The sequence below is a fragment of the Triticum urartu genome, chromosome 3A (assembly GCF_056163025.1).
Source record: "Triticum urartu cultivar PI428250 chromosome 3A, HENAU_Tu73, whole genome shotgun sequence".
Lineage (NCBI taxonomy): Eukaryota > Viridiplantae > Streptophyta > Magnoliopsida > Poales > Poaceae > Triticum > Triticum urartu.
In genome coordinates this window covers 300537352-300565068 of record NC_141875.1, presented here as the reverse complement: position 1 = coordinate 300565068, position 27717 = coordinate 300537352, and the positions used below count along the sequence as shown (strand labels likewise).

The window sequence follows — 27717 nt, the reverse complement described above, 5'->3', positions numbered from 1 at the left end:
CCTCAAGGTCTCCTCGCTAACCTTCAAGTCTCTCCTACCTTGGAAGAACAGATTTGCCAAGCCCAGCTTCTTGATGCTATGGTGAAGAAGGTGAAGATTGGGATTGCCAAGAGTCAACCCAAGTACAAGTGCTACCGCCTTGATGACAAGGATACTCTCTTCTTCGAGGATCGTATTGTTGTGCCCAAAGGTGACCTTCATAAAGTGATCATGTACGAGGCTCACAATTCTCTCCTCTCCATCCACCCTGGGAGCACGAAGATGTATCAGGACCTCAAGCAGGCTTATTGGTGGACTCGAATGAAGGGCAAGATTGCCCAGTTCGTGAATGAATGTGTTGTCTGCAGAAGAGTGAAGGCAGAAAACCAAAGGCCAGCTGGTCTCCTCCAACCTCTTGCCATTCCAGAATGGAAGTTTGACCATATTGAGATGGACTTCGTGACTGGGTTTCCAAAGTCCAAGCGTGGCAATGATGCTATATTCGTTGTCATCGACAAACTCACTAAAGTGGCTCACTTTCTGCCTATCAAAGAGTCTATCACTGCAGCTCAATTGGCGGAGCTCTATACCTCTCGAATTGTCTCTCTGCACGGTATTCCACAAGTGATCTCTTCAGACCGTGGCAGCATCTTTACCTCCAAGTTTTGGGATTCTTTTCAGAAGGCCATGGGCACCAACATCTACTTCAGCACAGCTTTCCATCCTCAAACTAGCGGTCAAGTCGAGCGTGTCAACCAGATTCTTGAAGATATGCTCAGGGCTTGTGTGATCTCCTTCGGCATGAAGTGGGAGGATTGTCTTCCTTATGCTTAATTCTCCTACAACAACAGTTTTCAAGCAAGTTCGGGCAAGGCCCCATTTGAAATTCTGTATGGCAGGAAGTGTCGTACCCCTCTCAACTGGTCTGAAACCGGTGAACGTCAGCTTCTTGGAAATGACTTAATCACAGAGGCAGAGGAGATGTGCAAAGTCATTCGAGATAACCTCAAAGTAGCCCAATCCCGCCAGAAGAGCTACTATGATAGTAAGCACCGTGATTTCGCTTTCGAGATCGGAGATCATGTTTACCTCCGCGTCTCTCCTATGAAAGGTACTTGCCGCTTCGGTATCAAAGGGAAGCTTTCCCCTAGATACGTGGGACCTTTCAAGATTGTCAGCAAGAGAGGCGATCTCGCCTATCAACTCGAGCTTCCATCAAACTTTGCAAATGTGCATGACGTGTTCCATGTCTCTCAGCTCCGAAAGTGCTTCAAGACTCCTGACCGCACCGTCAACTTCGAAGACATTGAGCTCCAAGAAGATCTCTCTTATCATGAGCACCCCGTTGCTATTCTTGAAGAGACTGAACGCAAGACTCGCAACAAGTCAATCAAATTCCTCAAAGTCAAGTGGTCACACCATTCCGACCGTGAAGCTACCTAGGAACGCGAGGATCACCTCCGTTCTGAGTACCCGGCGTTCTTTCAGTCCTAGATCTCGGGACGAGATCCTTTCGTAGTGGTGGAGTGTTGTAACACCCCGGATATGATTTACCTATTATGTACTCCAACTCTTGCCGTTTCCGGCGTTAAGTTATTTTATTTTCTCGGGTTCGGGTTTTTGTCTCCGTGTGTTGTTGTCGTTGTCATGCATCTTATATCATTTCATCATGTGCATTGCATTTGCATACGTGTTCATCTCATGCATTCGAGCATTTTCCCCGTTGTCCGTTTTGCATTCCGGCGTTTCGTTCTCCTCCGGTGGTCATTTCTACCTTTCTTTCGTGTGTGGGGATTAAACATTTCCAGATTGGACCAAGACTTGCCAAGCGGCCTTGGTTTACTACCGGTAGACCGCCTGTCAAGTTTCGTACCATATGGACTTCGTTTGATGCTCGAACGGTTAACTGAGGGACCGAAAGTCCTCGTGTGTTTTGCATCCCAACACCCCTCCAAGTTGGCCCAAAACCCTCTCCATCATCTAGAGCATTCGATCACGATCGTGTGGACGAAAACCGCACCTTATTTAGACTCTCCTAGCTCCCTCTATGCCTATATAAAGACACCCCCGAAAATCTCCTTCTCCTTCCCCCCGAAATCCCTAGGTCCATCTCCACCCGCCGCCGCCGGACAAAATCCGCCGGGCCGGACATTGTCCGACCCGCGCCGCTGCCGCCACGTCAGCTCCCGCGAGCCCCACTTCGCAGCGAATCGCGCCCGGCCCGTGAAGCCCGCCGCGGGCCCTCCACGACGCCGACCGGGCCCGAGGCTCCTCGCCTCCCGCCGCCTCTCTTCCCCGAGGCCGGCCTCCCGGAGCACTGTGCCGCCATCTCCGGTGGCTCCGCCGCCGCCCGGCTTCCCACACCGGGCCGCCGCCGCAAGCCCGCGCCGGAGCCGCTTCCGGCGACTGCCGTCGCTGCTCCATCCGCCTCGCGCCGCCATCTCCGGCTCTGGTGCCCGACCGCCGCCGACCTCCTCCTCGTCCGCTTGCTCCGGCCGCGCCCCATCGCCGGTGAACAGTTGCCGGCCAACCTCGTAAACCGCGCCCGGCCAGATCTAGATCCGGATCTTGCCTCGGTTGACTTTTTTGCCCGAAACCCTAAATATTTGGCTATGTTCATCGCATCGTAACTTTGCATCCGTAGCTCCGTTTTAGGCATATAGCATACCAAAATGTTCGTCTCAGAGAGCACATCATTTCATCTCATTGCATCATTTTCATTTGAGTTCATCTTGATGCCCAAAATGTTGTTGGAAGAGTGCTATTTGAGATAATTGTCAGATCTGCTGCTCCAATTAGATGTTTGTCATTTTTGCCATGATTATTGTGTGCATGATATGCCCCTGAGCTCTACATGTGTTTTGTTATATGTTTTGCCATCTATCCAGAGGTGCAACCCATGTATTTTTGTGATGTGAGTGGTGACTAGCACAAGCTTGCAAAGTGGAGCATTCGTTAATGCTGATTTCAGGGACTTAGCATTTCCACTAAGTCCTTGAACTGTTTATCTCAATATGCCATATGTTCATGTTGTTTCCTAATGATCCGTGCCTCTTTTGAGGATGATCAGTAAGGATGTTTGTTAATCTTGTAGTGCTCTATCCATCCATGTTTTTTTTGCAATTATGGAGCACCCTAGCTTGAGTTAATCGAGCTCTACTTTTGCTATTTCGTGAATCTGGGCAGATTGTCTACTTGTTAGTGATTTTGCCGAGGATGTTGTAGTTGATCCGTGCATGCTATGTTATTGTTCTTGCCATGTATAGCTTGCATTTTGTGTATTCTTGATGGGTGTATGCTTAGATTGTCATGACATGCTCTGTAGTGAGTGCATCGAGCTCGTAAACATGCCTACTTGATATCTGTTTCAGCATGCTCCAGTTTTAACTAAGTCTGAGAACTGTTTATGTTTTTGCCATGTTCACATGCTTGCAAATGTATTTTTTGATCCCTTTTGGCTCAAGGTCATTAAGGGACTTTTGTTAAGCTCTTTGAGTAGATTCATGCCATGCTTTACTTTGCCATGTTCAGGTCCTGTAGCATATAGTTTGCATGCTCCAAAGAGTGCTATCTGATCTGAAATTCCAGACAAGTGTTAATTTCACTAAGTCTGAAATCTGTTTGCCAAATGCATTTTTGCCATGCGTGTTTGAACCTGTTAATGGCTGAATTGGCCGTAGCTCAGTGCTAGTCTTTTGTTAAGCATCATGAGTGGATCCCTGCCATGTATTTTGTTGCCATGATTGAGTGCTGTAGCATGTTCATCTTGTTGCATTTAGATGGCTACTTGCTGTAAATCGCAGAACGTGGCCATATTTGAATTGCTTGCCATTTCCAAACCGTAACTCCGATTCCGGTGATCTTTATATCTTTTTCAAGCGATTTCATCTCACCTTTCCAGTGGAACCCTTGGATTTACATGTTGATGCCAGGTTCATTCAGTCCTTGTCAAATCTTGCATATGCATCGCATATCGCATCCCGCATAGCATACCATGTTTGCATCATATTGTTTGAGATTTGCACGTGGTTGATGGTGTCCTTGTTGCTTGTTTGTCTTGTTTGGGTAGAGCCGGGAGACGAGCTCGCTAACGAGGAGCCCGTTGAGTTTGCTTTCGAGGATCCAGTCAACTCTAACAACTTTGCAGGCAAGATGATCATACCCTCGAAATCACTACTATCTTTGCTATGCTAGATGCTCGCTCTTTTGCTATGCCTATGCTACGCTGCCTACCACTTGCTTATCATGCCTCCGAAATTTCCATGTCAAACCTCTAACCCACCATATCCTAGCAAACCGTTGATTGGCTATGTTACCGCTTTGCTCAGCCCTCTTATAGCGTTGCTAGTTGCAGGTGAAGATTGGAGACCGTTCCTTGCTGGAACATTATTTACTTGTTGGGATATCATTATATTGCCATGTTATCTTAATGCATCTACATACTTGGTAAAGGGTGGAAGGCTAGGCCTCTCGCCTAGTGTTTTGTTCCACTCTTGCCGCCCTAGTTTCCGTCATATCGGTGTTATGTTCCCGGATTTTGCGTTCCTTACGTGGTTGGGATATAATGGGAACCCCTTGATAGTTCGCCTTGATTAAAGCTTTTCCAGCAATGCCCAACCTTGGTTTTACCATTTTCCACCTAGCCTCTTTTTCCCTTGGGTTTCCGGAGCCCGAGGGTCATCTTATTTAAACCCCCAGGGCCAGTGCTCCTCTGAGCGTTGGTCCAACCTAGAGCCCCTTGCAGCGCCACCTCGGGGAAACTCGAGGGCTGGTTTTAGTTGTACAGATTGCTTATCCGATTGTGCCCTGAGAACGAGATATGTGCAGCTCCTATCGGGATTTGTCAAAACATTCGGGCGGTGTTGCTGGATTTGTTTTAACTTGTCGAAGTGTCTTGTAGAACCGGGATACCGAGTCTGATCGGAATGTCTCAGGAGGAGGTCTATTCCTTCGTTGACCGTGAGAGCTTGTCATGGGCTAAGTTGGGACTCCCCTGCAGGGATTTGAACTTTTGAAAGCCGTGCCCGCGGTTATGGGCAGATGGGAATTTGTTAATGTCCGGTTGTAGATAACTTGAACCTTAACTTAATTAAAACGAATCAACTGTGTGAGTTACCGTGATGGTCTCTTCTCGGTGGAGTCCGGGAAGTGAACACGGTGTTGGAGTAATGTTTGCCGCAGGATGCCCTCTAGTTACTCGTTCGCGCTTTTCCTCCTCTTCTCGCTCTCTTTTGCGAACAGGATAGCCACCATACATGCTAGTCGCTTGCTGCAGCTCCTCATATTTACCTTGCCTTACCTATAAGCTTAAATAGTCTTGATCGCGAGGGTGCGAGATTGCTGAGTCCCTGTGGCTCACAGATTACTTCCAAACCAGATGCAGGGCCTGATGATTCCTTTCCAGATGACGCGCTTGAGCTCAAGTGAGAGTTCGAAGAGGACTCACGCCGATACTACGTGTCTTTCCCTGATGATCAGTAGTGGTGCCCAGTTGGGGCGATCGGGACCGTGTCGCATGTTGGGTTGGTCTTTTATTTTGGTGCCGTAGTCGAGCCATGAGTGTTTGAATGTTGTAATGCTATTTATGTACTTTGATTGACGTGGCGAGTGTAAGCCAACTATGTTTCTCCCCTTTTATTATCTATATTACATGGGATGTTGTGAAGATTGCCTAACTTGCGACATTGCTTTCAATGCGATTATGCCTCTAAGTCGTGCCTCGACACATGGGAGTTATAGTCGCATCGAGGGCGTTACACCATGTAGCCAAGCTCAAGAGGTTGCGATGACGTAAGCCATGACGACCAAGGCCAGGCGGACGCCAGCGGGCACAGAGGAGGTAGTTTCCTCTTTGGTGCTAAGGAGAGAAGGAAGAGCGCTGGTTCCCGAGGAGCCCCCCAAAGGTTTCCATTCCAGTGCAACAACACCAAGACCTCGAGCTCGGCAGGATGAATGTCATCAATGAGCCTACTGCTGCGTCACGACCAAAAGATTTGCAGGAGAAGAACACCTTTCATCATGATAATATGTACTACTTGTCCCCTTTCAAATTGGCCATTGTGGGATCCCTTCCCGCCTAAGTTTCGAGGGAAGAGGACCAAGGCCACTTTAAATATAGGTTAGCCACCACCGTAGAGGGATCAGATCCTTTCCACCCTCACCACCAAAGCCCTCGTGAGGCTGTTCATCCACTGTACTTGTTCAACCTCAGCCCCTCGTTATGCCAATCCACCACAAAACAGGAGTAGGGTTTTACACAGCAAGATGACCCGAACCTAGGTAAACTTCTGTGTTCATCTATGTCCCCGCTCACGCGTACTCGACAAGACTAGGCTGTAGGGTGACGAGCCTGGGACTTGAGGGGCCGAGATCTTCGCATGTGTCCCAGAGTTTGAACCTCCTTGGGTCTACAGAACCCTGAATCCGACATTTGGCACGCCGGGTAGGGGCGTGTCAAAGTCCTTCTTCCACATCCGCTTCATCCCCGCTTCGTCGTCCCCATGGCCAACGTGCGCTGGGGCCGCGGCGAGCACAGGGCCGCTCGTGTTGCCCAGATGGCACTTGTGGGCAATGACGCGCTCCGCCGCTCTGCCTCTCCCGTGGCTAATGCTGCCACTGACACTGTTGCACACGAGCAGCAGGACTCATCACTGCCACCTTCCGTGTGGCATGATGGTCGCACCGCCACTCTGTCGCCCACTCCCGCCACGGTGTCGTCCTCCCTTCTTCGCCACGGGCTGGCGAACGGTCACGCAGTGCTGCTCATGGCGCGAGAGCTGCTGCGACTACCCTGCCAACGACTAGCTTGGCCACATCGTTGAGCTCGTGAATGCCGTCGGTGAGGTCCCAGCTCCATCCCAATCGCTTTCTCTCCCGCCATCCCAGACGGGTGACATAGCCCATGGCGGCACTGACTGTCGGTGTCAAAACCGGCGGATCTCGGGTAGGGGGTCCCGAACTGTGCTTCTAAGGTCGATGGTAACATGAGACAAGGGACACGATGTATACCCAGGTTCGGGCCCTCTCTATGGAGGTAATACCCTACATCATGCTTGATTGATATTGATGAATATGAGTGTTACAAGAGTTGATCTACCTCGAGATCGTAATGGCTAAACCCTAGAGGTCTAGCTTGTATGGCTATGATAATGAGTCTCCTCTATCCGGACTAAGTCCTTTGGTTTATATAGACACCGGGAGGGTCTAGGGTTACATAAGGTCGGTTACAAAGAAAGGAATCTACATATTTGACACCAAGCTTGTCTTCCACGCCAAGGAGAGTCCTATCCGGACACGGGTACAGTCTTCGGTCTTCGTATCTTCACAGCCCATCTGTCCGGCCCATGGCTAACAGGCCGGACGCCCGAGGACCCCTTAGTCCAGGACTCCCTCAATAGCCCATGAACCTGGCTTCAATGACAAGGTATCTATCATCATTCTTGGAACGGGGGTCCCTAGACTTGCCTGCCTGCGGTCCATGGTGTCGCTGAGCTAGTAGGTCTGTACGGCCAATCTTCATCGATGAGGTATTCAAGACCCTCGTGAGGGGCCAAGCCTCGCGAGGCGGACGATGCAAGACCTCCTCAGGAGCGGCCTCGCCAGGTAGGCTCACGAGGGGCGAAGTGATCAAGGCAAGGAAATCCTCGTGACGTGAGCCATGATGATCGAGACCAGGCGGGCGCCAGGAGGGCGCCAGCGCGCGTAGCGTCCTTGTTTCCTCTTTGGTGCCAAGGGTGCAAGCGCAGGCATGGAGTACCGAGGCATCAAGGAAAGGTTTCCATATCAGTGCAATGAGACCAAGACTAGCAGGACGGCAAGACGGAGGTCACCATGGAGCCCAAGGCGGCGTCACCAACAGAGCCTTTTGCTAGCGAAGACTACTTTTGTTAGGTTAAGTTGTACTAGCTGTCCCCATTCAAATTGGTCATTGTTGGCTCCCTTCCCGCTCAATATTTGGGGAGATGACCAGGGCCTATATAAGTAGAACTAGCCACCACAGTAGGCGGGAGGAGAGGGAAAAAGAACTCATTCAGAGGCATCTCACCCACACAAGTTCGCCAAGCACAAGAACACCTCAACCTCAGGAGGCTGTTCTTCCCCTTGTACTGTTCATCATCGGCCCAAGAGGCAATCCACCACCACCACACTGGACTAGGGTATTACACCACAAAGGTGGCCCGAACCAGTATAAATCTTGTGTCTTTGGTTGCAAGTTCTTGGAGTTCATCCGTGAGATCTTAGCGAGCTAGGGCGTGGATTGATAGGGAGAAAACCTTCGCGCGCACCCCAGTGTTCGAACCTCGAGGATTTTGCCGGAACCCGTAATCCGACATTTGGCGCGCCAGGTAGGGGTGCGCCGAAGCTTCCCTCTGTCGCTCTGCGCCCCGTTGCTCCATCGTCTCCATGGCAGACGCGCGGCACGCTCGTGCTAAGCGCCGGGCTGCCCTCGCCGCCCGCGTCGCTCAGACGGCTCCCATTGGCGGTCCACTTCGTCATTCCCCGTCGCCTGCCGCCACCGGCCCTGCGGGGAACGAGCAGCGAAGGTTACATCTCTTGCTTATATACTGAGACGGAGGGAGTATAGGTTACATCTCTTGTTGTATTTTATTTCTCAGGCGTTGGAAAATGAAGGAATGGATATGGAGATTGATTTGTCCAATCTTGGAACTGTGAACACAATGTTTGCTGCACTTTTCAGGTGATTGCAGAATACAGTGAGAATTATTCTTCAGTGATGATTGAAGATTCCTAATTACCTGCTCTCTTATACTACTTTTAGCAAGCTCGGGGTTCCTATCAAGACGACGGTATCTCCTACTGTTCTTGAAGAAGCTATGAATGGAACAGTGACAGTGAGACCACTCCCAGTTGGGACATCAGCTATGGGAAAGGTTCTACTGCTGCCATTCTTGTGGTATTAGTTATACGGGAGGGTTGTAAAATGTCATTTTTGTGTGTGTAGGTTGAAAAGCAATCTGCTCATTTCTTTGGTGTGACAATAAGTGAAGAGCAAGCTCATTCAGGAATAGTAGTTAGAGCCACTTCAGTTGCACAAAGTAAATTTAAGGTACGAGTTTGATTCTTTCTTCATTTTCACTTGCATTGAAGCTTTGCTTGTTGTTTTCCGTGCGAGTATTGAGATACTATTCACTCTTAATTTTCCAATATTGTCTACAGCTTCTTTTCTTCGAACAAGAAGTCAACGGAGGCTATGGACTAGCTCTACAGGTATGTCCTGCTTTATTCCATTTCCTGGTTGTCATTATTTGGCAATGGCATGCCATGGATTATATTCCAATGGCTTAATAGTGTAATCCTTATTATTATACCTGCTGTGCATGGTGTATTAACCTTGAGCAAGAGTTTGGAGAGCTCAAATTTCCACCATATTCACCAGTCCAACTTTTAAGATGTAGGTGTGCTAAAAAAGCAAGTGCCACCATCCAAACCAACTTTTATCATGTTATTAATTTGCCAACCAAACCCAGACACCTTGTTTACTCCCTTATCTTGAATATACAATATTCCTCATCTTGTTTAAAACATTAGATTTTCTACGTTTCCTTGGGGAATGCTTCATATCGTTTCCTGTTACATCTCTATCTCCCATTTATCAGTCAAGCTTCTTAGCCACTCAATATTTGCTTGCTCAAATTACACTCATATCATTAAGGCTGTTGGGAAACTCTGGCTAGGGGTTGTGTCGTTGTGTTTAATAACATATCATTTATTCTCTGCAGGAAGATAGTCAGAAGACTGGCAAGGTGACATCTGCAGGCATGTATTTCCTGCATTTTCAAGTCTACCGTATGGACTCGACAGTGAATGCGGTATGTATGCTGCATCTAGTGGCTTTAGTCTTTATGCTCCTTGTAACTAATTTGCAGAGTCGCTTTCGTACTACAGTTGGCAATGGCTAAAGATCCTGAGGCTGCATTCTTTAAAAGATTGGAAGGTCTCCAACCTTGCGAAGTCTCGACACTTAAACCTGGAACTCATATATTTGCTGTATATGGTACGCATTCTTTATTTCTCTGTTTATATCTATGACATTTCTCTGTTCTGAGCTATCCTAATTGATATGTTCAGGTGACAATTTTTTCAAGCCAGCCAGCTATACAATTGAAGCAATGTGCGCAAAGAGTTACGAAGACACAACAGAGAGGCTAAAAGAAATAGAGGCTAAAATTCTGGAGAAAAGAACTGATCTGCGTCAATTCGAAACTGAGTACAGAAAAGTCCGTCAGAATATTTTCGTTCCCTCTTTGTTATGTGATAATAAATATAGCATAATATTAGGTGTTCTTTTGCATTTCAAGGTAACATTGACAGAATGAAATGGCTATGCAGGCTTTGGCACGGTTTCAGGAAGCGACCACCAGATATACACAAGAAAAAGAAGTGGTGCACCCCTCGGTGCGGCGGGACGGCCGCACCGCCACTCCATCGCTGACCCCGCCCGGTTCTTCTTCCCATGCACGTTGCCCGCCCATGGACGCACGGGTCGCGCTCCTCATGCCGCACGAGCTCCTACACTACCGACCGGTCGACGACCTCTACCAGGACTGGCTCGACCGCATCGCCGAGCTTGTCCACGCCGCAGGGGGCTCCGCTGTGCCGTCCCTCTCTCCGCCTCGCCCTCCACCAGCTACGGGCCACGTAGCTCACGCAGCGCCTCCACCACCTCTGCCCCAAGACGGCGCCTTGGCGCCAAGGCGCGCGGCACCATGACGCGACCCACTGTGTCCCGTGCCTGCGCGTGAAGAAAGAAGCTGTCAAGAAGTCCCTCGACCGCAAGAAAACGCTCTGCCGCTCCTCGTGCCACCGCCCCAGGACCGGCTGTTGCGGCAAGACCGCGCACCACCTATAGCGGCATGGCGCGGACCCCATCAAGACCAAGCTCCACCCCCAAGGCTGGCCCCGGTGACCACAACCGGCTGCCCCACTTTCACCCCCGAGATGCGTAGCGTCTTCTGGTCAGGCAAGTTCAAGCCGGATCTGCCTCCTCGCTACGACGGCACCCCCGAACCCGCGGAGTTCTTGTAGCTCTACGAGCTGAGCATTGAAGCGACCAACGGCGACGAGAAATTCATAGCGAACTGGTTTCCCATGGCTCTCAAGGATGGCGCCCGCTCCTGGCTCCTGAACCTGACACCGGGCTCGATCTCCTCCTGGGACGAGATGTGCAACCGCTTCGTCGCCAACTTCCAGGGCACTCGCGACCGCCCGCTTGCTACGGGTGACCTGCGCAGCGTCAGGCAGCAACCGGGAGAGACCCTCTAGAAGTACATCCAGCGCTTCAACAATGTCCACCTCAAGATCCCCAAGGTGAGGGACGAGGCCATCATCTCTACGTTCTCTGATGGCGTCCGCGACGTTAAGATGAAGGAAGAGCTCGCTATCCACAAGGAGTTGTGCACGTCCCTGGAGTTGTTCAACCTAGCGACCAAGTGCGCAAGAGTGGAGGGGGGCGCCTCTCCCTCCTCGAGCTCCCAGCCGCAGACCCGGAGGAGAAGAAAGCCAAGGCCAAGGACCTGAAGCGCAAGGGAGCAGTCGTGCTCGCAGCGGAACCAGACACCAAGCATGGTAGAGACTAACCAGAGTCATCCAAGAGCAGCCATTCGTTCTACGACTTCCACAACCTGAATGCCCACAACACCAGCGACTGTCAAGAGCTCAGAGCCATTCGCGAAGGACACTTTGGTCGACGCCCCGAGCACGGCGACCAGGGCTACAGCCGAGGAGGAGGACGTGGTGGCAGACGCTGAGACGACCATGGCCCGCGCCAGGAGTGGGGCGACCGGCCTCATGAGGATCGACCTCAAGGGAACGCCAGACTCCCTCCGCTGGCGCCACCTCCAAGAAGGAATGACGAACACCATCAAGACGAGGGGGCTGGGGGCTTCCAGGAACCACGTGCTATCGCCTGCATCTTGGGTGGAGCCCAGGCCCCAGCCTCGCAGTGTATCTTCAAGCAGTTTACTCATGAAGTGAATGCAGTCCTCCCCAAGCTCGAAGCCACACACCCGCTTAGATGGTCCCAGTGCCCCATCACGCTTAACTCGGCAGATCAGCTCAAGTGCGCAGCTACCGCTGGCGCCCTCCCGATGCTTTAATCCCCAGTCATCAGCAACCTGCAAGTTACCAAGACCCTCATCGACGGCGGCGCAGGGCTCAACGTCCTGTCCGTCGACACGTTCGACAACCTCCAAGTGCCATATGACCAGCTTCAGCCTACCAAGCCTTTCTCAGGAGTGACCGACGGTTCCACCACACCGATAGGGCAGGTCCGCCTCCCTGTCACCTTCGGGGAACGCAAGAACTACCACAGCGAGCTCATCGACTTCGATGTCGCGCACAACCGTCTGATGTACAATGCCATCCTTGAGTATCCAGCCCTGGCCAACTTCATGGTGGTGACCCATCACGGCTACAATGTCCTATGCCGGGAAGCGGCGGGATCATCACGGTCCCATGTGAAGAAAGAGATGCGGTGTGCTCCCTCGAGCGTGCCTTCCAAGCTGCAGCAATCGACAACCCCGACAGCAAGGGCGAGGGCCGTCCTGAGGTCATCCCTAAGAAGAAGAAGCAGTTGTGCCGTTCAGGACCTCAGGAGGGTGGCGTCACAGCTGGAGCCTCGTCAGGATCTGTGCCCGCTCCCGAGGCGCCTCCCTCAATCGCATAGGAAGGCGCGCCCGGCGCCCTTCTCGGGCAGGGCTCGGGGGCTTTCTTCTGGAAGGCCTCAGACCTTGCCCACATCACGAGGGAGGCGCTTGGGCACCACTTGGAGGCGTGCCTCACGGCACGTTTCCCTCAGGAGGGCACAGGGAACGGATCGCCCACCGTTCAGGAGTTCATCACCAAGACCACCGAGGAATTGCAAGACGCAAGGGCCATGCGCGGCGACCGCCACTCACGAGGCCCAGCTTCCCATCCAGGCGAGGATGCCGGGCTGCACGTCTGCATTGACGTTCCAGGGCTCAACATGGCCGCTTCTCAGGAGCTTTTCTAGCCTTCACGCGTGGGACGCTGCGAGGGCCGACCGCACAGCTACATTCGCATGCCCTTCGGCCTGCCGAGCGTGTCGTCTGCCTACCAGCGCAACTTGCGGCGCATCCTAGTGGCTTAGGAGGCCAGACACCACGCCGTCCTGATGGAGATGGAGACGGTCCTCAAGGAACCACCTGAGCCCCCAGAGCCTCCTGAGGCTCAGGGCCCCGGTGGCTCGTGAGAAGCAACCCCTTCGCCGCGCACCTTCAGCTGCCCCAACTCTCCTTTGTCAACATAACCAGGTGACATTTTCCTAGTTCATTTAGCTGGGAGCGCCCCTCGGGCTGCATCATTCGCAGGCCGCGTGGGTCCGTCCCTGTGGCATGTATCCCTTTTTATGTCTTTAGCTTACCTTGTTGGGAAGGCCCCTCGGGCTGCATCATCCCCAAACCGCTCGGGCCTGACCCAGTGCCACGTATCTCCCATGCACTTACTTAAGCCTGCTACTCTCATGTTTAATCTACCTATGATTACTACCTGCTCAATCGTCGCCTCCCACGGGGCTTCCTAACGCCGGCACGGCGCTGGTGCACGGGTCCATCCCTGCCACGTCGAAAAACCTGAGCGGTCGAGCTCTGGCTCGCGGCATGCCCCGCGCACATCACCTCATCGGGCCCTCAGTGCCTTCACCCCCTCGCGGAGCAACCAACGGTAGGCTGGTAACCATAACGACAGATCGTGTTCTTCCTCGTGCTGGCTCGCAGGAATCTCACGAGCATAACACCAGGCGGCACCGCGAGCTCCCTCCTCTTCCAAGTAATCCGCTTGCACATTAAAAGGGGGGCTCCTGAGCATCGCGACTTAGGAGCTCTTACTGGCTCTCCAGCCCTCACCCCCTGGCCTTGACCACGGCACGCGACCTGGCATACCAGCGGCGGCTGAGCTTGCTCGAGGGCCGGGACCTGAGGACGTTGAGCACAAAGGAGAGCACAGGAAAGGGGAAGGCTCGTATGGGCCTGACCTAGCTACGCTGCAGATGTTCGTGCACAGGTGCGGCACATCATGAAGAATCGACCCCGGACCACCAAGATAAGTCACGAGCTCAGATCAACTAATCGTTGGAACCTAGGGGACACGCTCGCTGCAGCCCTGTTGCGGAAACGTCGCCTCCCTTTCTTATCTTACCGCGGCTGCTTGATCGCTAAAGGGGACCCCCTGAGCATCGCGCCTCAGGAGCTCTTACTAGACCTCGGGCCGCTCGCCTCCTGGCCTTGACCACGGCACGCGACCTGGCATACCAGCGACGGCTGAAGCTTGCCTAGGGACCGGGACCTATCAGCATAGAGCAACAAGCTGTCGCGAGATTGGAAAGGGAAGACCAAGCCTAAACAGGACTTATGCTCACAAGGCTTCCATAATTGGGATAATATCAAAAAAAGACATTGCAGACTCTTTACATGCCCCCACGGGGTACTTCTCGATTCCTTGCAGGGAACAAAAGACAAGAACCAAGGAGAATCCTATCTACACACCCCTGCGGCCAATGCCATCATCAACAGTGGGCCGCGGGAGGCCGGCGCCAACCCCATCCGTATCAGCGACGGTGGCGGACGGACTTTGCGGCCCTGCTCCGGGCGCGGCGAGAGCTCGGGGGCACGTAGCTGTCGTCGCATGTCTCCGGAGTCTAGTAGAGCTCGGGAGAACCGCTGGACTCCCAAGAGTTGCTGGAGCAGCCACGAGCGGGGCGCACCTCATCCTGGCGCTCCCCTTCAGGGCAACACTCCAAGCGGCGACCCTCCGCGTCGAAGACCTTGAAGAACAGCGTGGAGGTGACGTTGTACTCGAAGTGGATTGCGAGGGTGCCCTCCGCACGGCAAACCCGCGCGACCTCGCCCCAGCCACGGGTCGTGAAGATCTTGCCGCTGGAGACTGCTTCAATCTCTGCTCCGGTCGCCAGAGCGTCGTAGTCGGCATGCTGCAACCAGAGTTCGAGAGGCCCCCTCGGCGGCATCATGTCAGAGAAGAAGCGCGGGAAGCAGATCCACGAGCTTGGGGGCATCGCTGCCCACAGCATGAGCTCGCGTGAGGAGCCCGCGACGTGGACTCCAGGAGCGACGGCACTCATTGCCGCAGCGCGTCGACCTTGGCCACGGTGCGCGCACCGATGCTCGTTCCTCCTTTCTCTCGAGCCCCCAGCTTGGGCATGCAAGGGCAGTGGATACCTAGGAGGAGGACGCTCACACCAAGTCCTCATCACCACCTGCATCGCCGCAGCGTCGCGATAGTGGACTGACCTCTTCTTCGGCGGAAGCAGCGCCGACATGTCGAGGGGAATCTTTCCCTTCTCGTCAGCGGAGAACCTTCAGATCGGCGCCATTTAAGTTTCTACTAGCAGTAGAGCGGGGGAAGAAGAAGCAAGTGGAATGGGAAGAAGTGGGGGACGGGGGCTCCGCCCCCTTCCACATTTATAGCAGGAGAAGGCCAACCAGCGCCCCCACGATCACAGGTAATGATGGTTTTCCTTGCATGTCGCGAGTTGTCAAGTCAGGCAGTTGCCAAGGCAGCGTGGGGAAGTGGAGACGCCCACGTCCAATCAACCGCCACGCGTCAATCGAGGTCATAGGCTTTTGGGGCCCGCGGCGCTCCGTGCTTGACATTTCGCTTCGCCTCGAAGCCAAGCCCAAGCGTGCCTTGGGCCCGGGGGCTACTGTTGGCGTTCTGGGAACGAGGGTCCCTAGACTTGCCTGCCTGCAGACCACGGCGTGGCTGAGCTAGCAGGTCTGTACGGCCCATCTTCATCGACGAGGTATTCAAGACCCTCGTGAGGGGCCAAGCCTCGCGAGGCTGACGACGCAAGACCTCCTCCGGAGCGTCCTCGCTAGGCAGCTCACGAGGGGCAGAGAGATCAAGGCAAGGCAAACCTCGTGAGGTCCTCATGACGTGATCCATGACGATCGAGACCAGGCGGGTGCCAGCGCGTGCAGGGTCCTTGTTTCCTCTTCGGTGCCAAGGGGGCAAGCGCAGGCATGGAGTACCGAGGCATCAAGGAAAGGTTTCCATATCGATGCAATGAGAGCAAGACCAGCAGGACGGCAAGACGAAGGTCACCATGGAGCCCAAGACGGCGTCACCACCAGAGCCTTTTGCAGGCGAAGACTACTTTTGTCAGGATAAGTTGTACTAGCTGTCCCCTTTCAAATTGGCTGTTGTAGGCTCCCTTCCCACTCAATATTTGGGGAGAGGACCAGGGCCTATATAAGTAGAACTAGCCACCACAATAGGGAGGAGGAGAGGGAAAAAGAACTCATTCAGAGGCATCTCACCCACACAAGTTTGCCAAGCACAAGAACACCTCAACCTCAGGAGGTTGTTCTTCCCCCTGTACTGTTCATGATCAGCCCAAGAGGCAATCTACCACCACCACACTGGAGTACGGTATTACACCACAACGGTGGCCCAAACTAGTATAAATCTTGTGTCTTTGTGTTGCAAGTTCGTGGAGTTCATCCGCGAGATCTTAGCAAGCTAGGGCGTGGATCGATAGGGAGAAAACCTTCGCATGCACCCCAGTGTTCGAACCTCGAGCGTTTTTCCAGAACCCGTGATCCGCCAGTATCAGGCGCGTAGTGCTGTCTTCAGCATTGCAAGGTGGGTTGCTCCTTCCGAACTCCAAAATAGACTTCAGACGAATTGATCGTGTCCGGACCTGTAACAAACAGTACACACAACCGTAGAGAGAATATAATAATACATGAGTCGATTCCACTGACAACTTGTACAACATGACATCATGTCCATCCGGTCATAATTTCAAACCATTTTTTTGCCTGCCGCTCCACATTTCGAGACGCGGTTGCCATTGGCACGTCTTGTCAAAGAAGAGATTGTGTCCCCTTATTACGTGATTCTCATCAATACGGGCGTGGGTAACCCAACCGTGCCATTTACACAGCCCTTGGGAGTAGGCAAGTTTTAAGGCGAGCAGGGAGGCGCTTTATATTCGCGGCCTTCATAAGGGGTAAGGATTAATCCTTACTCACCCCTGCCTTCTCCTTCCTCCGCAGATCCATTCTAGAGCTCCAGTGCCCAAGCCCTAGCTTCCCCTGCCGAAGAAAGTACTCCAACCATGTCTGGATTCGGAGCTGGTGGCAAGTGGATGGCTTCTTCTGTCAAGAAGAAAGACATCAAGGAACTTTGAGGGGCCGGATTCCTGGCCAAGGAGAACGTTCACTGTCTCCCGGCCAAAGGACAGATCTTCCCTACCCCAGAGCCACATGAGAGGGTTGTATTTCTCGCACATTTCATCCGCGGGCTGGGATTCCCTCTCCACCCGTTCGTTCGCGGACTAATGTGTTACTACAGGCTAGACTTCCACGATCTATCCACCAACTTTGTCCTCAAAATATCGACATTTATTATCGTTTCTGAGGCCTTCCTCCGTATCCCACCTCACTTCGGCCTATGGCTGAAGACCTTTAATGTAAAGCCGAAGGTGGTGAGAGGCCAACAGGCAGAGTGCGAAGGTGCCATGGTGGGCAAGATGCCCAACGTTACATGGCCTGAGCTGGATAATTAATCCTTTGTGGAGACGGTGAAGGGGTGGAAATCAGGGTGGTTCTACATCACCGAGCCGCGCGACACCAACTGGGCGGCGGCCCCCGAATTTCAATCCGGAGCTCCGCTGTGGCTCACCACCTGGCAAGAGAAGGGCCTCGCTTGGGGCTCTTCGAGTGAGCTGACTGGGCTCCAAACGTTCGTTCAGAGCATGATAACCTAGAGGATCAAACTCGTCAACGTGATCCAGGTTATGCTCATTCGCCGGATCCTTCCGTGCCAACGCAGGACTTGCTATTTGTGGGAGTTTGATCCGGCCTAGCACCAGACGCTACTAGAGCTCTTCGGCACAACACACGAAGGTATATGGAAAGTGCTCTTCAAAGCTGGCGAGACACCACTGCCCACGACCGAAGATCATGGGCTCAGCTTAAAGCGCTAGGCCAATTCGGTAAGTTCTTTCATGTATTCGAGGTATAGCCTTTACTGGCATATTTCAAGAAGGAGTCTAAGCCTTCCTATCAATTTGTAGGCCTGGATGGACATAGCGGGGCGGATTAATTGTCCAGCTCCACTACCCGAAGACAAGGAAACCCCTCTCCTAACGAAGAAGCTATTTCCGGCGCCTTATGACATGCCGGAGAAGAAGGCCAAGAAGAAGGCCAAAGGGAGCAGGAGTGGCCTGTGTCGAAAGGGTACTTCAGACATGTCGTCCCAAGATGAGACCGACTCTTCGGCCACCGCAGACGATGGCGAGGAGGAGGAGGAGGAAGAAGAAAGCGGCTTCCCCCCGGCGGGGGAAAGAAGAAAAGAGAGGCCTCCACGGATCTGGAGGTGGAGGCGCCCAAGAGGGGGAAGGGCTCCCTTTCAGATAACTCCACATGGGCTGTTGAAAGCAGTCCGGAGCGAATGCCCCGGACCAAGCCTTGGGCTGCCTCGTAAGTACCAAAAACCCTACGCACCTCCTAATACCTGGCTTTTCCAGTTTATAATATTGATATGCTTAAACTGTGTCGTTACAGTCCGGCCCGCGACGGCTCCCCGCGGTCCTCGACAGAGGGTTCGCTAGACTCAAAAGAGATGGATAGCATGTCTCCGCCGCCCGCTCACTCTACCTCACCCAGGGGTGATGACGAGGTGGCATACCAGAGGACCTTCCCATACCAGGGGAGGTTCCAGAAATCGTTAAGGTGGCGCCCCAAGATGACTCCTCGGCTGCCGGACACATGGGGGAGAAAGCCCCCATGGAGACTGGCAATGGGGGCCAAGTTCCCATCAACCCTCAGCCGGATACCATTCTGGAGACCTACATGGCTCTGGAGTCCAGCGAACGGCCTTCCCGGAAAGGAGGACGTGTACCTATTCCACCAGTGACCTCTGTCCAACCAGAGGCACCGGATAATCTACTGGAGGCGCTGCGAGGCGCCTCCATTGTGGATGAGCACCGTATCCTTATGGGTACGGTGATCGAAAAGTTTCAGTCCGCCAAAAGCGGACTGACCGAGGCCCGCAGTAGCCCCTGATGCTCTATTCGATGTCCGGAAAGGAAAAGCCGAACAGGGGATCAAAATAATCTCTGTAGGAGTCTAACACAATATGTCTTTGTGAATAAGCAGGCATCACTGCTGGCTACTGCCGCTCACACTGCGGAGGTCTCCAGACTGAAGCAGAACTTGGAGCGGGTTGAGAAAGAGCTCGGCCTCATGAAGAAGTAGCTGGAGGACAGCAAAGGTATGCAGTAACATGCATGTATGTTTAGGAAGGATGAATGGTTCGTGCTAACTAAAGTGCCATGAACTTTATTAGGGGCCATGACCGAGGTGGCGGCCCTCAAGAAGGCATTAGAGAAGGCCGAGGATAAAGCGGCCAGGGAACGCACCGCACACGAGAAGCACGAGGCCCGGGTCAGCGAGGTTCAGCAAGAGCTCTAGGACGCCATCAAGAAGTGCGAGTCCTTGGAGCATGATTCTAAGATGCAAGCATCCGAACTTGCGAAGGCCCTCTAGAGCGTGCAGGTGGCTCGAGCCAAATCCGAGAGAGCCCTTCAAGAAATCCAGGCGGCCTGGAAGATCGAGGCAGGTAAGGCTTTCAGTGTGCAAAGCAAGTCTGTGGAGGAAGCGTTCCTTTTACTTACCCGAATTTGGGGCTCTCCAGGGGCGTTTACGGTATCAGACGCTGTCGAGTTCTATTGAGCCGAGGAAGGGAGTCCGACGGAGAAGCTGTTTTGGTCCCAATATCTTAGGCCTGAACATCCAGTGTCCTTCAGCGACCAGCTGAAACAGCTAGTTGAGCTCCACAAGGCGGCCGAGCTTGCCATGAAGGAGCTGATAGTCCCACTATGGGCTGCCGCGCCAATACCTAGCAGCTACTTCGGACTTGTGAAGCAGCTTGTTGATGCCTGCCCCCGACTTGAGGTTATAAAGCAGTCAGTCTGCATCGAAGGTGCACGAATGGCCTTTGCCCACGTCAAAATGCACTGGGTGAAGATGGATGCCAAGAAGGTAATGACCGAGGGGCCACCTGAGGGCAAGGAGCACCGCCGACCCGAGTTGTATTTTGATGGTGTCCTGGAGTGGTCCCGCATTGTTGCGGATCACTGTGCGAAAGACATTATCTTTGAATGAATGTACTCGAGCTCCCTTTGCCTTGTATAAAACAAGTCGTTTATGCAATATAATGTTTGTTATATTTTTAAATTTTTACTTCATGTGCAGTCGTGTTGTATGAAATATGAGGGTTAACCAGTCGTCGGCTTCTGCCCCCACGTAGGTAGTACGGGGGTGTTCGGGATGGAATCTAAACAATCTTGATCCAATTAGATGGTCCTTGAAGGAGTTTTTTAGCGCAACGAACTAGGCAACCAGACTATGCGGCTGTAACGCCCTCACTTAGCCATAGGAGTGCGACAATAAAAACATGGGCGCAGCCCCTAGTATCCGAACTAGATTGCTATAGGCGCCTGATCGGGAAGTACCAATCCTTCGCGTAATGCAGAAGAAATCTCCAATGATTTGCAACCTCCGAATAGCTGACCGGCTCTCGCCGCATCATGACAGTCAGTTTTCGGCTTTCTCTACTGAGGTGCTCCTTTGGATAAACCAAGGCACAATCACAGTAGTTCTCCCTTTACTACCTTAGCCGATATAGAGGAACGTAAGGTAGCAAGCACAGGAGCCGGGCAACCCAACTATTGACCAAAGACATGATTTAGAGACAATGCATATAATGCTGAATTCGGGGTGCCGAACTATACTTATAAAAATTGTTCGGACTTTTTTGCCATAGTGTGGGGTGCTGTGCAGCCCCTAGCAAACATGAAACTTACCAAAGTGTACAGGTGCTACCTGATAGGGTTATCCACAGGGGAGTTGAAAGAAAGAAAAAAAGAAAGAAAACAGAAAAGATATGAAGGTAAAAAGTTGGAGTCCTATAGCTCCAGCTACAAACTGCTCTCATTATAATTTAATTAGTATGTCAAGGCGCATTGATGCAGGTAATGTGATAAGCAACAGGCTATTTGACATGCCGAAACCAAGGGAGAGCTGGATATGGGTCCTAAAAACAGGTAGAGTTATCGTTAACGGAATCACCTAAGAAGTCCCCCATATGTCTGTGTTTCTCGTCGTCTTGGAGTGTTTATCCTTCAATAGGACCGATGACCAGACCACCAGATGGTGCCTATGGGATTGAGACCTGCAAAGGAAACAAATAAAAGTGAAAGTATGTGTGTATCCGATGTCGGTTGAGCCATACTACGGATCACAAGCTAGCTATGCGTCCATCGATGCACATGGGATTTTGCGTGCGTAATTATATACGCGCGGCACGAATGCCACCACTTGATCAGAACCGCGACGGAGGCCGAATTGCTAGACGAGCTCCTGACAAGCCGAGCTCTCCTTCTATAGAGTAGTTCAGACCCTCTTAACGGTGTCCATGGGCTCGACAGCCGAATAAGGGTTCTGCCTGAAAAGGTCGCTCTGTCCTTCTACTGCTAAGGCAGCTGTGTGCTCTTCTGTACGGAGGGAGCGTTCCGTATTTCCGTTGACTGCTATGATGCCCCATGGACCGGGCATCTTGAGCTTGAAATAAGCATAGTGTGGTACTGCGTTGAATCAAGCGAACGCAGTTCGTCCGAGCAGTGCGTGATAGCCGCTGTGGAAAGAAACGATATCGAAGATTAACTCCTCGCTTCAGAAGTTGTCCGGAGATCAGAAGAAAACCTCTAGTGTGATTGAGCCCGTATAGTGGGCCTCTACACCTGGTATGACTCCTTTGAAGCTAGTCCTAGTGGGCTTGATCTGAGATGGGTTAATGCCCATTTTTCGCGCTATATCCTGATAGAGCAGATTAAGGCTGCTACCTCCATCCATAAGGACACGAGTCAAGTGGAACCCATCAATTATTGGGTCTAGGACAAGTCCGGCTGAGCCACCGTGACGAATACTGGTCGGATGATCCCGGTGATCAAAGGTGATCGGGCGTGATGACCATGGATTAAATCTGGGGGCGACTGGCTCTATCGCGTAGACGTCCCTGAGCGCACGCTTGCGCTCCCTCTTGGGGATGTGGGTAGCGTATATCATGTTCACCATTTTGACCTGAGGGGGAAACTACTTATGTCCCCCTGTGTTCGGTTGCTGGGGCTCTTCGTCATCGTCCTTGCTTTGCGATCCCTTTTCCCTGTTTTTGGCGTTTAATTTGCCGGCCTGTTAAAAACCCAGCAATCTGTATTTGTATGATTGGGTGGTTTGTCTGGGGTGCCATGAATCTGGCACGGATGATTAAGTATGCGGTCCAAGCTGGATGGGCCTCAACTGTTCTTTTAGAGCCCCTGAATCCGGCATTGACTGTCGTGTACTTGGTGTTATCACTGTTGTTTCGGTGCTTGTATCTGTTGCGTCGAGACTTGTCTTTGCTAGTTTTAGCTTCAGGGGTGCCTGTGTCGCTTGCATTGTTTTTGCTATGGGCCAACCAATTGTCCTCGCCCGCACAAAAGTGGGTCATGAGTGCCGTGAGGACTGCCATGGATTTTGGCTTTTCCTGGCTCAGATGGCAAGCGAGCCATTCGTCGCGGATGCTGTGTTTGAAGGATGTTAGGGCTTCGGCATCCGGACAATCGATGATTTGGTTCTTTCTAGTTAAGAACCTAGTCCGGAATTTCCTGGCGGACTCTCCGGGCTGTTGAACTATATGGCTTAAGTCATCAGCGTCCGGAGGTCGAACATATGTACCTTGGAAGTTATCGAGGAAGGCCTCTTCGAAGTCCTCCCAGCTGTCAATAGAATTTGCAGGCAGACTGTTGAGCCAGTACCGAGCTGGCCCCTTGAGTTTTAAAGGAAGGTATTTGATGGCATGGAGGTCATCGCCGCGGGCCATATGAATGCGGAGAATAAAGTCTTCGATCCACATGCGGGGTCCATGGTTCCATCGTATGTTTCTATATTCACGGGTTTGAATCCTTCTAGGAATTCATGATCCTGGACCTCATCGGTGAAGCAATGAGGGTGTGCGGCGCCTCTATATCGGGCCCTATTGCGACGTAGCTCTGATGGAGTCTGTCTGCGGTCTCTAGCCCGCACATGACTAAATTTGTCATGTCTGAATAGGTGGCCATCGTCGCGTGTCGAGGCACGTCCTCGCAATCCGTAGATTGATCTAGTATATCCTGCTTTATTGTCCAGGCTTTGCCGGAGGTCATATGTATGACCGTGGGCTAATTTACCTCTACATGTGCGATGAGACATGGCCGGCTGGTGTTCGGCGTGAGTTGCCATTTTGTCCCGACCACGTGGTGGTCGGTCAGGCACTTTGTACAGTGGAGGTATGTATTCCGGCGCCTCCTCGTCGAATTGATGTAGCAATTTGTGCTATGGGTAGCTTTTGGTTGGGCGCCTGAGGCCGTACACTTCGGCTGCTAGGACATCGGTCCATTTATCATTGAGCATATCTTGGTCAGCTTGAAGTTGCTGTTGCTTCTTTTTCAGGCTCCTTGCAGTGGCAATTAGCTGGCGCTTGAAGCGCTCCTGCTCAAGAGGTTCCTTAGGCACGATTAAATCGTCGGTGCCGAGGCTCGGAGAGTGGAAGATAACTTCCGTCCTCTGAGTCTTCGTTCGTGGCCTGCTTACCAGGGCTAGCCTGCCCATCTTCCCGTTCGTCTTGTTCATTAGCTGTTGCAACGAGGTCTTCATTGTCTTCAGCACCCTCCGGAGTGTTGTCTTCTCCTGTTCTGGTGTTGATGTCTTTACTACAGCATGACATGGAGCAGATCCGCTGACGTCGGCGCATGGATTGTATTTCAGAGGGTTTATCCTCAGCTAGATCTTCTTTGTCATTGCCACTGTTCTCCTTTGGTGCATCCACCATATATACATCATATGAGGAAGTGGCTGTCCAGCGTCCGGTGAACGGCGGGTTTTGGGGCTCTTCTTCTCCGGCATCGTCGTCCATACCGTCGATGTCCTCGGAGTCGTAATTAAGTTCGTCGTTCAAATCCTTGACCGTGGCTATGCAGTGGGTGGCGGTTGGGAAGCAAAATTCTCCACCGTCAGCCCCTAGTTCGAGCCGGATATAGATCGGCTGTGAGTCCTCCGCCAAGGACAGGTTTTTTAATTAGTTTAGCACATTGACCAAAGCCGAGTGCTGGAAGACATCTGCGGTGCTGAATTCGAAGATCGACAAATGATCAAGCTCGGCATCCGTGGGCTCACGTGGTTCGGAACTTTCAACCGAAGACGAGTCCGGAGTTCTATTGACAAGAATGTCGTGAGAGGTTAAGTGTATGTGTGCCTCCAATGCCGTGGAATCTGTGGCCTCCGTGGTGGGGTTGATCCTCCTGTCCTTGGACGGCGCAGCTTGCTCCGGATCTAGGGCTAGAGCGGTTACAGGAGCAATCTCCTGGATGCGTCGAGATGACAGATTTAGATCATGATCATCGGGGTGACCGGGACCAGCTACCGCGGTCTCGAACCCGGCGAAGATCAAATCTCCATGGATGTCCGCGACGTAGTTCAAGCTCCCAAATCTGACCTGATGGCCAGGGGTGTAGCTTTCGATCTGCTCCAGATGGCCAAGTGAATTGGCCCGCAGTGCAAAGTCGCCAAACATGAAGATCTGTCCGGGGAGGAAAGTTTCTCCTTGGAGAACATCATTATTGACGATTGAAGGGGCCATCAAACCACTTGGCGATAGCACAGCGGAACTCTCAATGAAAGCAGGAATGTCGGTGTCAAAACCGGCGGATCTCAGGTAGGGGGTCCTGAACTATGCGTCTAAGGTCGATGGTAACAGGAGACAAGGGACACGATGTTTACCCAGGTTCGGGCCCTCTCTATGGAGGTAATACCCTACGTCCTGCTTGATTGATATTGATGAATATGAGTGTTACAAGAGTTGATCTACCTCAAGATCGTAATGGCTAAACCCTAGAGGTCTAGCTTGTATGGCTATGATAATGAGTCTCCTCTATCCGGACTAAGTCCTTTGGTTTATATAGACATTGGGAGGATCTAGGGTTACATAAGGTCGGTTTCAAAGAAAGGAATCTACATATTCGACACCAAGCTTGCCTTGCACGCCAAGGAGAATCCTATCCAGACACGGGTACAATTTTCGGTCTTCGTATCTTCACAGCCCATAAGTCCGGCCCATGGCTAATAGGTCGGACGCCCGAGGTCCCCTTAGTCCAGGACTCCCTCACAGACCACGTGCCCAAGCGTGATGCTCAACCATGCGACCCGCCGCATGGGGCACTGGCGCAAGACGAGGCAAGCTTCCAGGTGGTGTCACGGACACAAGGTGACTCACGTGCGCTCCCAGCGCCGCCACGTGAAAGCACAAGTGATCCCTGGGTGGTTTTGGTAATTAATGTCAACATGTCTCTTGTTTGACTACTATTGTTATCTAGTATATTTCAGATAAGTTCAACATATGGAGTGGTGTGGACAAGAGGATGTGGAACCCCTTCAAGATGGTAAGGACAAAGGATTGGCTCAAGCTCAAAAGCTCAAGGCTCTACAATTTCAGTTTAGTGATCCAAGATCACATTGAATCCTTAGGAAGGCCAATACTATTAAAAGGGGATGAGGTGCTGCTTAATGGCTTGCTTGCTCAAAATGCTTGGTGATATGCTCCAAAAACCCTCAACCACTTTCTCATATCCACATATGTCCCAAACCAAAAGTCAAACTCGGCCCCACCGAAATATTCTATCCGGCGCCACCGAGCTCACTTGACATAGCCACTGCCAGAAACCCTAATCAATTCGGTCTCACCGATGGGATCTTGGTCTCACCAAGATGGGCTCAAAAACTCTTTGTTACCTGTCGTAATTATTTCGGTCCCACCGAGTTTTCCTGAACAACTCTCTGTTTTTCTTATTACCAAAATTGGTCCAACCGAGTTTGTGTAATCGGTCAAATCGAGTGGAGGTTTTACCCTAACCCTAGCACATCGGTTCCACCGAGTTGATCATATCGGTCCCACCGAAATGCCTAACGGTCACATTTTGAACTGAATCGGTCCGACCGAGTTTTATGATTCAGTCCCACCAAGTTTGGTAAATTGTGTGTAACGGTTAGATTTTGAGTGGAGGTTGTATGTACCCCTCCACCCTTCCTTCATTAGTAAGGAGAGCCATCAGAATGTGCCTACACTTCAGCATTCATTTTCTGAGAGAGAACCACCTACACATGTGTTGAGACCAAGATATTCCATTCCAACCATTTGAATCTTGATCTCTAGCCTTCCCCAAGTTGCTTTCCACTCAAATCATCTTTCCACCAAATCCAAATCTGTGAGAGAGAGTTGAGTGTTGGGGAGACTATTGATACGTCCATTTTGCATCATGCCTTTATATCGATATTTATTGCATTATGGGTTGTTATTACACATTATGTCACAATACTTATGCCTATTCTCTCTTATTTTACAAGGTTTACATGAAGAGGGAGAATGCCTGCAACTGGAATTCTGGGATGGAAAAGGAGCAAATATTAGAGACCTATTCTACACAGCTCCAAAAGTCCTGAAACTCCACGGGAATAATTTTCAGAATATACAAAAAATATTGGGCGAAGGAAGTACCAGAGGGGGGCCACCCACCATCCATGAGGGTGGGGGCGCACCCTTCCCCCTGGGTGCGCCCCCTGCCTCGTGGGCCCCCTGGCAGGCCTCCGGTGCCCACCTTCTGCTATATGAAGTCTTTCGTCCGAGAAAAAATCATAAGCACACTCACGGGACGAAACTCCGCCGCCACGAGGCGGAACCTTGACGGTACCAATCTAGGGCTCCGGCGGAGCTGTTCTGTCGTGGAAACTTCCCTCCGGGATGGGGAAATCATCACCATCAATCCTCTCATCGGGAGGAGGTCAATGTCCATCAACATCTTCACCAGCACCATCTCATCTCAAACCCTAGTTCATCTCTAGTATCCAATCTTTGTCTCAAAACCTTAGATTGGTACCTGTGGGTTACTAGTAGTGTTGAATACTCCTTGTACTTGATGCTAGTTGGTTTATTCAGTGGAAGATCATATGTTCAGATCCTTTATGCATATTAATACCTCTCTGATTATTAACATGAATCATATGAACATGATGAAAACTAGCTTGACGATAATTCCCATGTGTCCCTGGAGTGCTTTCCTTTATATAAGAGTTTGTCCAGGCTTGTACTTTTCTGCAAAAAGGATTGGGCCATCTTTAGGCACCATATTTACTTTTATTACTTGTTACCTGTTACAAATTACCTTATCAGAAAACTATCTGTTACCGATAATTTCAGTGCTTGCAGAGAATACTTTACTGGAAACTGCTTATCATTTCCTTCTGCTCCTCGTTGGGTTCGACACTCTTACTTATCGAAAGGACTACGATAGATCCCCTATACTTGTGGGTTATCAAGACTCTTTTCTGGCGCCGTTGCCGGGGAGTGAAGCGCCTTTGGTAGGTGGAATTTCATAAGGAAAAATTTATATAGTGTGCTGAAATTTACTGTCGCTTGTTACTATGGAACATAATCCTTTGAGGGGCTTGTTCGGGGTATCTTCACCCCGACCAGTAGAGCAAAGAGTTGCTCCTCAACCTATTGAACCTACTGAAAATGTTTACTTTGAAATTCCTTCGGGTATGATAGAGAAACTGCTAGCTAATCCTTTTCCAGGAGATGGAACATTGCATCCCGATTTGCAACCTA

General features: G+C 51.7%; 1 protein-coding gene across 1 annotated transcript; it reads left to right on the top strand.

Annotated features, from left to right (window-relative positions):
• The first annotated feature begins 8544 nt into the window (after positions 1-8544).
• LOC147979518 (chaperone protein dnaJ 15-like) lies at positions 8545-10849 on the top strand. The gene is made up of 9 exons (XM_087515248.1): positions 8545-8677; positions 8759-8870; positions 8942-9046; positions 9157-9207; positions 9720-9809; positions 9886-9994; positions 10069-10217; positions 10330-10524; positions 10745-10849. Exons 1-9 carry the CDS (start codon positions 8613-8615, stop codon positions 10847-10849), a joined length of 981 nt encoding a protein of 326 aa, XP_087371374.1. The 5' UTR covers positions 8545-8612.
• Positions 10850-27717: the final 16868 nt, after the last annotated feature.

Coding starts and splice junctions, on each gene's coding strand:
- LOC147979518 (XM_087515248.1), top strand. CDS start 8,613: ATGGATATGGAGATTGATTTGTCCAATCTTGGAACTGTGAACACAATG. Junction 8,871..8,941: donor GGACATCAGCTATGGGAAAG/GTTCTACTGCTG, acceptor TTGTGTGTGTAG/GTTGAAAAGCAATCTGCTCA. Junction 9,047..9,156: donor TTGCACAAAGTAAATTTAAG/GTACGAGTTTGA, acceptor TATTGTCTACAG/CTTCTTTTCTTCGAACAAGA.